At 36.8% G+C, this 13439-nt stretch overlaps 1 protein-coding gene across 3 annotated transcripts in view; it reads right to left on the reverse strand.

The window, feature by feature from the left end:
• Positions 1 to 56: 56 nt before the first annotated feature.
• Positions 57 to 13439, reverse strand: part of PARP4 (poly(ADP-ribose) polymerase family member 4) — a 42936-nt gene continuing 29553 nt past the window's right edge. For 2 of the 3 annotated variants that reach the window (XM_031610559.2, XM_090133866.1), the window contains 11 exons: positions 13024 to 13123; positions 11597 to 11767; positions 11120 to 11200; positions 9343 to 9423; positions 8287 to 8382; positions 7306 to 7461; positions 5681 to 6301; positions 5069 to 5170; positions 3131 to 3233; positions 2109 to 2241; positions 210 to 784 (listed from right to left, as the gene is read on the reverse strand). In XM_031610559.2, coding sequence (XP_031466419.2) covers positions 634 to 784; positions 2109 to 2241; positions 3131 to 3233; positions 5069 to 5170; positions 5681 to 6301; positions 7306 to 7461; positions 8287 to 8382; positions 9343 to 9423; positions 11120 to 11200; positions 11597 to 11767; positions 13024 to 13123 — 1795 coding nt within the window. In that variant the 3' untranslated portion in view covers positions 210 to 633. The other variant, XM_090133865.1, reaches the window with a different exon arrangement.

Consider the following 13439-nt stretch of genomic DNA (forward strand, 5'->3'; position numbering starts at 1 on the left):
GGCTGCGCCTTTGGGCGGCGGGCTGCGTCGGGCCGATGTGTTCTTCGTGTGAGAAAAGGCCATAACGGTTTGTTGCTTCGCTGATCGCCTCTGCCAGAGCCAGAGTGTTAGCAGAGCTGTGCCGGAAGCAGCGTACCGAGGAGTGCTGCCACTTATGCCTTCCAGCCCACGTGAAAACTGGCGCCGGTGGCACGGCTGGAACAGAAGTGAGAAGTGCTGTCACAAAGCTGTGACAAGGTGGCCGCGAAGGGACGCGTGAGCGACAGGGAAACGGGCGGAGGAAAGCAGCGTTGTGCTCCTCCAGGGCGCGCTGCAGGAAGTACGGAGGCATCCCAGTGAGGGCACCGACGCGTTGTATCGCGAAGGCGTTTATTAGGGCTTTGCTAAGCACACCGGTAGCCATCGAACACACGTTACATCTGACAGTGCTGCTACAGAGGGGATAAGAAATAAAACAACAGAGATACAATAACAGTACTAGGAGTATCTGTCTGTGACTATGAAAATTATTCAAGAGTAACATAAAGTGAAAATTACTCAATTAAAATATGTAAAGCAGCCAGAAAAGCTAACGTTGCTGTTGTCTTACATGATCACAATCATGAAGTGATTCAAGAAGAAGGAGAGCTGCTGTCAGTTGCACTCGATCCCCAGTATCTTCTTGGTGGCAGAATCCCAGTTGTTCCCAAGTTCAAGTCGATAGCAAATAGATGCAAACTGTCCCTCAACTCTTCTTACCCACTCTGTTGCTTTCTTGATGGACTCAAAAGCCCAGTGAACACCGCTGTGTGCAGAAATGGAGATTTATTAGAATAAATTCTATGACATTGTAATGTACAATGTACAATGAAATGATTTCTTATAATCCTTTGAAAGAGAAAGTGGTCTACAGTACAGCAAACACAGCCTACATCTATCATTTGTCAGAGAAAACAACATCATTTTCTGTGCCCCATCTTTTCAGTGTCTTCCATATGGGAAGCAGTCTATACATAATGGTTACTCGCATTCATTTGCACTGTTCCAGTCCCCACAGTGAAGTGCTACACATTCCATTATGGCAAACTTGACTCCTTTGTATAATTGCATGTTAGAATTCTTTCACTTTTGTGGTCTACTCCACTTGCTTTCATCCAGCAGTAGATGTGATTTAATTTGTGTTCAGACCAAATTATACAATCATTTTTCCCTCTGTCAGAGAGTTTCAAGAGAGGGAAGAAGACTCTGCAGGGCTTTCCTGGGTTCTTTATTCTTTTCTTAAATTCCCTGGTAAAGCATTAAGGGTATTAGCTTCTCATTTTGGCACCACAATCATCTGCTATCTGGGGCAGTCCAGACTCACTGAAGGCCTATTCCTTCAGGCTTCTTTTAAGACCTTTGCCTTTCCTTTCTAACAAAAAACTTCCCACCTGACAATTACTTGCTTCACTGAAAGTGAAAGGAAATTTCTAGATGCAGCAACCCTATATTCAAAAGCTAATGGAGCACTGGCACATACAGAAGTAAGTGGGAGTAGTTAGAATGAGCTAACATCAGTATTCCCGAGGGGAAGTGGAAAACATGGAAGTTGTGCTGGGATGAATCATCTGTCCTAAGAACTTCAGAAGTATTGTATTTTATGGTGTACACCTGTGAAGATCAACAATGCATAAATAAAATGCTAAGAAGGGATGAAGACCAAGAGCCAAAACAGGCATGAAGGGAAAGTTTGAAATGATTGATGTCTAGAAAAAGTTGAAATGGTGGAATCTCCATCCTTAAAAATCAGCTGGGCAGGATTTTGAACAATTTATCTGAGTTGGCTCTGCTTTAAGGAACAGATGACCTGAAGAGGTCGTGAATTATTCAATGATTCTGGTAAGAGGTACAAATCTTTTCCTACTTTAAATACTTCTCAATTTTTGTATTACATTTTGCAAAATATTCTTTCTTCCAACCCACCCTCCTAAAAGAAGCTGTGTGCCACCGCTATCACCAACATTTCCCATTCCCTTTTCTGCAGCTATATTCTGTAGCATAGTCATTTACTCTCTATAATGAGGTTAATCGTACATTGTTAAGAAGGTTTATATTACAATATTAAATTATAAGATTTTTTAAAAGCACACCTTGAAGTTGTTAAATTATCCAGTTTCATCAGTGATTTGAATACTATTCCTTGCAGTGCCTTTGCACAGCGTATGAACTGTAGCACAAGAAGAGTAGCAATCAACTTCAGTAGCTTTTCTTTTCCATTTGTGCCTAAGGAAGAAGAAATGGGAAATCATTTAAATGATTTTTTGACAGCAGAAAAGAGACTTTCTGCAAAGTGTGTCCCCACATCGCTATAAAAATTTTTAAGTTCTGATGCTACCCAGTTGTTTCATGATACAGTCAGAACTATCAAGAATATTCACTATTCAAGAATAGTGATCCAAAAAATGTAGCACTGACTTTCAGACTTAAGCCTTGTAATGCTTTTTTTAGGATGTCTGCAGTTTGTGTTTGCTTGGCTTCTAATCTACTCTGATTTGAATGCATGCAGGAATGGGAAACATAAGATTTTTGTCCTTTGATGAAGCATTGCACCCTCCAATAATTTACAGAGAATGAACTGCCTTTTTGCCCCCAAGTTTTCTGGTCTGCTGCCAGCAAAGAGCACCAACTGACAGAATCAGGCAGCAGACAAAGTGTGCGGAATGCCTACTGAATGAGCTACAGACAGCATATAGGAAAAAAAATTATATATTATTCATGTTATTTGAAATGTGGAAAACAGAAGCGATCACAGTCTCTCTCCTAGGAGACTTTCCAACTTTCCTTCCACCTTTTTTTTTTTTTTAAAGTAGGTATTAACACAGCAGAAATAATAATTGAAAGAAAAGAATCTCTATTAGTATTCCAGCTATTTCACATCCTCCACGTACTTCTCCAGGAGATGTACTTAGCAAGCACAACATTATATTGCAAGAGAAGCTGAGATGAATATGTGTAATTAAAATCAGATGCTTTTGAAAACACAGCTATGAGATCCACGTAAATGCTGAGCATATCTTATTGAAAGTTCCACCAGGCATACAAAGTAATAATACAGAAGGATAGGAAATGTAATACAGTGCACTGCTGTTTTAATAACAGAAAAAGTATTTACCGAGTGACTGAATGCCTTTTCTAATAAGGAAATGATTAATTAAATAATCAACATCAAATTTCAAGATTTTTCCCAACTGCGGACTGAGATTCCAAGAGCCATCCTGTGGAATAAACAAAGATATGGGTAAGCAAAGATGAGAAGACTGAAAATATATTTGTAAGGAACAACCTAAAACAAAGGACAAGTATTTAAAAATGTTTTTTAAAGCTTTCACAAACACAAATCACCCTCTAGTTTAGTCAGCTCACCAAAACAGAAGTTCCTGTGATCAATTAGGTGACTCAAATATTGAACTTCAAAAATCTTTGATGTACCACCCAATGTTTCTACTTGATCTGAAAAACTGTAGTTAAGCTATGAAAAAAATCAGACAGAACTAATTTTGAACTCACTTGCATACAAACTATGCACAATGACAACACAGCCACACCAGATTTATTTCAAACAAATTCTTTCAGAAAATTATTTTCAAAGTGCTCAGAAATAAGCATTTGTCTTATCCTAAGGAAGCAATAATGGATCTCTCTCCTCTAAAGGGATTGCAAAGTCTCTGCAAAATTAGTTTACTGTTTATGTTAAATATAGTATTAACAAAACCAATCCTATATTGTCTGTCTCTTCCTGCCAAAAAAAAGGCTGTCATTTTGCTACTCTCAGATGAGATGGAATACAGGCTCCCGAGAGGATATTCAACCACTTATTCTGTGTTACTTACTTTCAAAACTTTTATCTGCCCTTGCAGTAGTATGTCACAGATAACTGTAACTGTAGACAAACTGATAACAATTTACAGATTCATTTAGGGTAATTTAGAAAACAATACATGATTTTAAATGAATCTTTAAATATTAAACATCCAATCTATGTAAAAAGTGAGATTCTGTTAGGATACTAAACTTATTCAGTGTAAAAGCCCGTGAGGAACTGTTTTTCTTTCTAAAATTCAACAGTTGCAATCCTGCTTAAAAAGAAAAGGAATCTTGAAGCTCACTTTGTGAGTTAAGTCAATCACAAGTCTGTTTCCCATTGTATCCCCACGTGCAGCGTATGGTAATTGTTCAATGTGCAGAAATAATTTGATAAAAGTAACCCATCAAAAATACAGGAAAATGTGTATCTCTTCTTGATGCTTAAGTTAGTTATACTTTCCTACTTTTACATACAAACTGACATACTGGATCAGAGCAAAAGGGAGTAGAACAAATCACCAATCTGAATGGCCAGTCCCTGTGGACACATGACAGGAGTTTCCACTGAGGGAATACCACAGTGGTTTCTTCACTTGGATCATATAATACACCTGGAAACCTGTTGATCATCACATCACCCTCTAGTTTAGTCAGCTCACCAAACTGATGATGGTTAAGGTGGAACAGGGACTTGTTCCACAGCAGGGGGCATACTCAACAAGGCGAAATGTTACCTGCTTTGATCCTACCTGCAGGATTCTTGGACAGCATTGGTTCAATTCTGCTTGCTTGAAATTCATCAGCCATTCAGCTGGTTTGACTATCCTGCAGAAGTTCCCACTGCACTCACTCCAATTCTCCAAACTTCAATTAGTTTTAAGTTTTTTGCTTAATAAGCCTTATTTGCATCTTCTACTTCTGCCTGTCTTCCCCTACACGTTTTCATACACATTTTAGGAAGTCTCCAATCTGCAAACTGATGGGGGCTGTAAATCAGAGCTATATCACTACTTTTGGCTCTAATTTTACAGTTTCTTAGGCACCCATTGATGAGTTGCCTGTGACAGCAATATAACATAACATGACCTTGAGGTCATTATGTACTTCTTAAGACCAATTTGTAAGGGAAAAAAAAACAGATACATTTATAAAATGCTTATCTCGGGACAGACATAAAGTAAAAATACTTTTTCTTCTACATGTATTTCACTGTAAGTAATACACAAAAAGACTGTTGCTACTGTACCTGATTCTGGAGGTCAAAAATTTCTTCCCAGATTACAAGAGTAAACTCAAATTTCTGTTGGCTTCTTTCTTTCTCTGTTGTTATAAAACACCTTGATTGTACCTGAAGAGGATAATTTTCAGTCAGAATCAGAATCTTATTCTACCACCATTACCCATGCAGCTACTGCATCATGGTAAAAAGTAACTGCGTTAAAAAGTTTTAAAATAAACTTCTTTTTAAAACAGACTTCTTTTTTTCAAGTTGAAATTTGAAGATTTTAAGTTCATTCTTTTCCACTTAGGAAAGTATTTGCAATTTCACAGTTAATGAGGCATTTTTTCTCCATTTAAAAGTTACCTATTAGAGCAGTAAGGAACAAGTGACAGAATTCAGATTGTAACATAGTTCACATTAAACAACAGTAACGGAAAAACAAACAAAAATAATGCGGTTCAGGTTTCTTGAAAGAAGTTTCATTACCACCCTTACCATGTTGTTGTTCTGCTGTACAGCAATGAACCTTGAAACAAAAGCATTTTTATGGCAGTTTTCATTAGGTGAATGCAGCTTGGATTTCAAGATGACGCTCATAGCATCCTCTATATAGAAGACTCCTGACAGAAGACTTACCAAAAGTTTAGCGCTCTCAGGAAATTCTTGTTCAGAAGCTGTAGCATTGTGCAGACCTCTTGCCATTTTCTTCCTACCCTTTGGCTTTAATTTTGTTTTTTTACAATGTTGGGGAACAGGAGAATTGTAAGTAACTTGTTTTTCAGCATTAGTCTTATCAGAAGAGTACGTGCTTGTACATGAACTAAACACAAGTATATTCGGAATGTGATCAACACCAGAATTATCATATTTCATTCCTCCAGACAGAATTTGAGGAGAACAATAAAAGGGAGGTTCACAAAGTCTCAGATGGGCACCTGAATTTGGAACTGCAGGTATTGGAAGTGAATCTTTTTGAGTTATATCAGCTTCTCCTCCTGCTTCTAGTCCAGAGCCAGATAATGAAGCAGTCTTGCAATAATTCATCACAGAAGATTTACATGGTAAAGATGACATTGTTCTTGAACATTTCATCATTCTGATGTCACCATCATGAAATCCAAAGTCCTGTGGTGTGACTTCTTGTGAGGTGCATTCTTCAAAAACAGGAAGTTCTTCAAATTGCAATTGGAAGACTTCAGTTTCACATCTCTTAGGTGTGAAACAATCTGACCAAGCGTCAGAATCTTGCAGAACTGCCTGTTTAGTAAAATTACAAGAAAATAAAATAATACCAGAATTAGTAAGGTATTTTTCTCTTTTTAATCAATGCAGTATTTTTCTTATGTTGTGCATATCATTACATTCTTAAATTCAAGATGAAAGTAGTATATCAAACTAAAATTCCTACCTTATTCTACCTTACTAAGGTGAAATTTGCCTGACAAAATACGAATGGGGAAGTGTTGTGCATTATTAAGATAAAAACAATGACTATAATGATAGTTTTGATCCAAGGAAGTTCTACCACACCATATTATTTTACATATACAGAAGATGGATTTATACAAACTGAAATGTGAATCCTGCTTGTGCTGTCTCAAGCTGGGAAGCTCACATGATGCACTGCTATTGCTTCTAGTCCTGGCACTAGGCATCACTCAAAAGAGACTGGCTCCCTCCTCTTTGCACCTTTGCTTCATGTATTTATACCCACTGACAAGTTACCTTCTTTTTACCTAAGTTACAGTACAAACACACAGACACAATTCTAAATAATCCACAATCTCAATACTTACATTACAGACTGCACGTTAAGGTGATGTTTCTAGTTGTTTTAAATGCACATCATGGTCATGTACAAGATAATTTAATAGACAAATAATGATTTAAATGATTCCCCTATGAAATGTGGAGATGTAAAGCTTTTACCTGTTAAGACTTTAAGAAGTAATACAATGATACCTGCTGGCTAGTTTCCAAAGGTAAGAGCTACCATAACTAGCAAACATCCTATTTCATTAATTCAAGATTTCCTCATCTCATCAAAACCTTGATCTTCCTTGATAGACCCACTCTCCCCATGTACCTCTATCCAACTATCTGCTAGCAGGAGGAAAAAAAATGAAGAAGCATCCAGTATGGAATTAATTTCTTTCTAGATAATTCAAAAATTGAAGAAATGTCATAAACAATAACTGTATATTATCACATGCAATACAGCACCACAACTGGATGATATACCAGAAATGTTAGTAACATACATCAAATGGAGGCATCCCGTAAGGTACTCCTGAGAATAAGATGCTGGATCCCACTGGCTTTTGTTCCCAGTTCATGTAAGGTAAAAAATCAACATCTTCTTGAGCTATAATTTCCAGGATGTTTGGAACATTAGCAGAACAAATTTCATTGGTATCCTAAAATAAAATTCATCACAGTTATAAACTTGAGAATTCTCTTCAGTCTTTGTTTAATTCTTAGTTATGATAGCTGTTAGACCAAAAAAATCTGCCAAAACAGAGAGAGTGAGTTTTTTATTTGTGCATTCAAAACATATTGAAAACAGAACAGGCAGATACAGTAGAACATTAAAAATACTCTGTGTATACCAATAAGCAGTAAATCTAACTTCTGACTTTTGACTATATTGAGGAACAATATATTCCCAGTAAAGGGAATACTATATAGTATTCCTAATACTACAGGAATACTGATACTAATAATTATTACTAATACAATCAAGTTTTGGTTTCCTTCCGTGATTACCACCCAACACAGACTCTCCTCAAATGACTTTTGCCATACAAAACCCATTTCTTCAGTAATTCATAACCAAGGTGGCCAGTTTGTTACAGTTTGGTATTGTGACTTCTTTATGAAAAAAAGTTGTTCTGTGGCTTATGCATGAAGAAGGATTAATAACTGCACTTCATATGGTCTTGCTCTTTGAACAATTTGGCTTCCACAGCTCTAGCACAAACTGCAAACCTTTGTGGCAATTCCCAACAGGAACATGCTGACTGAAAAGGTTTTGTCGTAAACTCAGAAAGATAACAAAAATAACTCACTGCATTGCAGAAGAAATAAAAATATTTTCAAAAATCATAGCTTTGTCTCTATTTCTAAACTAATAAACATTGTTCAGCTAAATGAGGATTGGTTTTGATGTGTGTAAGGTTAAATAATTTAGAGTCTTCTGACAGATAAGATAGAGGGAGCAAGACATTTAATAGAAAACATACCCTCTTCTCAACCGCAATGAAGCTTGTAAACTGGGTTATAATCGAGTTCTCCAAACTGAGATGTATAATCATGTTCTTCAAGATTTGCTTCTTCATCTAGATTGTTAGCGATTAAATGAAGGATGTAGAAAAAAACATAATTAGATAAAATCAACAGATGTAAGAACTGAATATAGAAACACACAAATGTACTCAAAATAGGGATATGTAAAAGGAAGAGCTCGTGAATATACTGGCTTGCCTAACTCTCTATGCTTTCTAACTTTCTCTACTCTTACCTTTGGACAGGGGCATGTATTTTCTCTAGTGAGAGCCATTCTAGGCAGCCTGTTCGAGTGCTCCGTCACCCTCAAAGTAATGTTTTTTCTCATGTTCAGATGGAACCTCCTGTGTTCCAATTTGTGCCCATTGCCCTTCATTGTGTCTGTGGGCACCACTGAAAAGAACCTGGCCCCACCCACTTGGCTCCTACCCATTAACTGTTTATAGGTATTGATAGGATCCCCTCTCAGTCTTATCTTCTCCAGGCTGAACAGCCCCAGGTCTCAGCCTTTCCTCCTAAGGGAGATGCTTCAGGTCCCTCATCTTCTTTGTGGCCCTCCATTGAACTCTCTCCAGTAGGTCTCCATCTTTCTTGAACTGGGGAGCCCAGAACTGGACACAGAGAAGTGTCATTGTATTCCACCCTATCCTATACAAAAGATAAGGACTTTTCCTGTAGTAGTATGAACTACAGGAAACAAAAATTTTATATGCCACAGGGAAAGAAGAACCACCAACAGCCTGCCATGACAAGTATAGGTTAGGAAAAATACATACACATTATGCTCAGAGAAGATATTCTTATAATGGGGAAGAACACAAGACTGTCTCAAAATTCTTCAAAATCTCATTTAGTGGGAAAATGTATTACTATATGGTAACCTTAACCATAAAGTGACACTGGAACTGCAACCTAAAAGTCATGTTAAACATGGCAAAAAAAATCTCTATTCGACTGAAACGTTTGCTATTTGACATTTTAAATACACATTTTCTGCTTTTAGATTATCAAACCTCATGTTCTGTTTCATTCTCATGAAGAATACCATCTTCATAGTCCCTAATGAAAGCTCTTGCTGTGAGTTTGTGTAGCACCTAGAAAGAAAACAAAGGTGATAATAATAATAATAATTATATATATATATATATTGCACCTAAGGTGTATTTTTATTTCACTTAATGTTATCAAGGTAAAAGATAATCAGGTCTTCACTTGTTGCACACATTCTCACCAGAGTCAAGGATGAGAAAAAGCAAATAAATGAATGAACAAAATTCAGGTAATTAATCTCATTTTGAAACAGCTACCTAAAAAAGTAGGGAAAATTCCCTTTCTGAAAGAAAAAAAATCTCTCCAGTAACTGCAAATGGAACCTGGACAATCATCTCAGACTTAAACAGGAATATCTAGATAGCTGGATTTAGGTAAATGAGTCCTGTGCATAAAAATACAGAATTCTGGGGAAAAGTACATTGAGTTTGACTTTTAAAGAATCATTAGGTCTACCACAATCAAGTCAGTTTTGACCTGAGGGTCTGTATACAGAAAAGGGAAATACTGAATTCTATTAATTAGAAATTGCTTTTTAAAATGGAACCAGTCATTCATAGGAAAGAAAAATGGTTTTTGTTGGCTTGGTATATTAAAGGTAACAAAGAGAAAGAGCACCATGGAGGTGACATGGCAAAGTACTGTTGTATTCCAGTTTCAATTGCCCAACATTCCTACTTGCTCATTTTTGGAAGAATACAATAGATGCTGAAGGGAGCCATGCTGAAGGGAGCCACTTCTTAAGATAACCTCATAAGCAAGTAGTTACTTCTGAGCTAAGGTGAACTGGCAAAAGAAACAGGTAGGAATGCTCAGTGTTCATCTAAAACATCAAGAATTAATAATGGTTTCGAATTTGGTCCTGTTTTTCAACATTTTGTCATATCACCTGACACCTTTCAAAGCTCTATTTTTAAAACTACATCTGGAATTTGTACCACAGAATTTAAAAAAAAAAAAAAATCCTTCGTGTTAAGCACACACATTGCTTCTACTTGCCAGTTTCACTTGTCTAGAGCATGTCCTGGGAAACTATCTGTTCTAATACTGCAACCCACAATATTAGTTTTCAAAGTGGACTACACTAAATAGGGAGCAAAATATTTTTGATTTGAAAACAAATCAGCTCTTCAGTGGGGAAAGGATGATAGCCCATCAGAATCAATACTAAAGGCTGACTATTCTGTTGGTTTTTAAAGTGTAGACACCCATTAGATTAATAAATGGCTCTTTTTAGCTTGTTTGCCTTTTCAAGATCGGTGCTGTGCTTTTCTCTATATAAATACCCTTAAGTTACTTCATTGTTACTGAAGCAGCTGAAAGGCTAGTAACACTTTAATGTTTTGACATTTCAAACGATTAAAAAACTAGTAAGCAGATTGTCCACATGAAAAAAATTTACAACTCGAAAGAGAATGATGCAGCATGCAGAAATCACTTGAAGAGCTGCCAATGCATGGATAAAACTAGAGCCCAAATCAATTATCAGAATAAGAAGCGGCATCTCTTGTTTTGAGAAACTGAAGTTTTGAGTTAGAAACCTGACGCTTGTGTGTAAAACAGTTTCCCTTTAAAAGCCTGAAGACTGCTGATCTGTGCTAAAACATCAGCAGCAAAAATAAAGAAGAGTTACTGAAAACAGAAGTTTCAGTTCACTCAAAGAAGCACAGCGCAGCATGTTGCTGCTTAAAGCAGCTTCACCCACTGTAGTTATGTACAGACAGTGTTGGACAAACTCACTGTTCCCGTTGTTTTCTGTAATTCAGTAGTTGACACCACAGTTTGTAGTTCTTGGTCATTTATTATCGCCCTTAAGGTGGCCTATAATGAAAACAAACAAACAAACAAACAAGTTTCCCTCTCTGTGTTATGTTGTGCAACCGGAACACATGAATGCTATTCTGATTCCTGAATGTAACTCAAGAGCTGTATCTCCCTGCATGTCTATATTTAAAAACATTTCCCCTTACAACAAGGGGACAGTTGCAAAGAAAGGAATCCTGTATTTATCAAAATACAGTGATTTGAACATTAAATAAGGTATCCTTTTCCTCTCTGCATCTTGCTAGGAAGACTAATAATTTAAATATTGAATTATATTTAGCAGTGAAGAAGCTAAAAGTGTGCTGGATAAAGCATAACATAATATAACATAATACATCTTGCAAACTTTTCAGTTGTGAATTTCCATCCAGTAGTATGTATCCCAGTCTTTACCTGAGTACAGTGAGGAACAAATCCGTAGACAAGAAGCCTTTCATTGGTAAACAAAGACTGTATTTGAGCAGGAGCCTGCATTGGCTTTGGTGCATTTATATCAAACTGTTGCCATTTAATAGAAACAGAACTGCATCCTGGAGAAAATATTCTAGACACCTGGCCCTGTATCTGTGTAAAGATCAAAAACAAATTAGCTCTGCTTGCTTCTAGGCTTTTAAGAGAAATTACAGTCTCTCGATACAAAAATAACATATTTCCATTTTCCTTTTCTTTTAATTTTTATTTTTGGTACAACTAAGGGCATATACTTGTAAAATTGTTACCACATATTGGTAAAAAAGAGTCTGATGCTTGGAGATAGTGAGGATAATCACACAGCCATTATTGCACTGGCTTTTAAGTGAGATATGAGACTGAAGTTTCTTCAGGTTGGTAAAAAAGTTAGAGAATGTGGTCTGCTACACCCAGCACCTCCTGTGTGGGAACTCTGAAATGTGTGAACAGTTCTGCACATCTCCATGGTCTGCTTTGGATAATTTTGCATGTATCATTCAAATGGCAGCCAGACTAGTGAAGGGATAAACCTACATTTTCAGTCCTTTCCCCTGGCCAATAACATGCCAGATACTAGCCATGCTGCAGTCCCTTTTATTACTGTCATTTTTTCAGGAGGGACCAGATTCAAGGCACAGGACAGAGCTGTAGGCACAGAACTATACTGGGAAACTGAGAAGCACTGCATATGGAGTCCCAGATTGTCTGTAACTGCCAGATGTACCAACAATCAAAAGTTATGGAATGCAGTTGCTACAGTTCTCAACATTACAGCAAGGACAATGCTGTAAATAGACTGTGAGCTATGACAGAAAGAAGTGGAACTATATTTTTCCATGCAGGGGGAATTACTTACAAAGTTTGAAATTTCATCGTCTTTTTTCCAAGTTGGGGTTATTGCACTTACTCAGGAAAAGTGCAGACCTCTTTCAAAGACACTAGAAAAATGAACTCATGGCTTTCTTGTTTTCTTTTACACATTCAGTGACCAGTATGAATAGGAAAGTGGGGCAAGTACTGTGACAAATTCCTTCCCTTATCAAAGAACTTATCAGTATTCTGCTGTAGCACATGTTCCTACTGAAAACAAGGCATGCATCTGAAATCTGTGTAACACTCAAACCAAATACTTCCCTTTCTGAATATTTATGCATTTATATTTACAATAAAAGAAGGCTTGACAGACAAGCATTTCTTCCTACATATTCTATCAAATGCCTCTCCTTTTTTCTTATTGTAATAAGCCCCACTAACCCATGAAATGAAGAAGCAGTAATTCCCATTTTGAGATACTGAAAATATTCAGTATCAGATATTGATCTATCAGACAATGATCACATATTGAATATATTCAACATTTGTAAGTGTACCTTTGCCTCCCAGTTATACTTTGATTTCGAGTCAAAGTATTCAAATGCTCCAGCACCATATTGGGACAAAGATCTCAGCATGTGTCGATTTGCTGCGGAACTAAAGAGAAAAACAAAATTTCATGTAATTGTTGAATCAAATCATTAAGTCATATGATCTCCTCTCTACTTCTCATACCATTTAAAATATTTTGGGTTTTTTTGCAAGGTTTTTGAATTTAAATACTTTTAATTCCATACTTTTTTCAGGATATGGACCAACTGACAGCAACTGAGCCAATGAAGGTGCTACTGAATTACAGATTTCCCAATAATATTTGAGGAAATTACATGGCACATGAGTATCTCCATGTCCTAATGCAAGGATGTGAAGAGAAATTAACCAATGTCCAACACTAATAAAGATAATTAAAATG

The sequence above is a fragment of the Phasianus colchicus genome, chromosome 1 (assembly GCF_987193195.1).
Source record: "Phasianus colchicus chromosome 1, bPhaCol1.hap1.1, whole genome shotgun sequence".
Classification (NCBI taxonomy): domain Eukaryota; kingdom Metazoa; phylum Chordata; class Aves; order Galliformes; family Phasianidae; genus Phasianus; species Phasianus colchicus.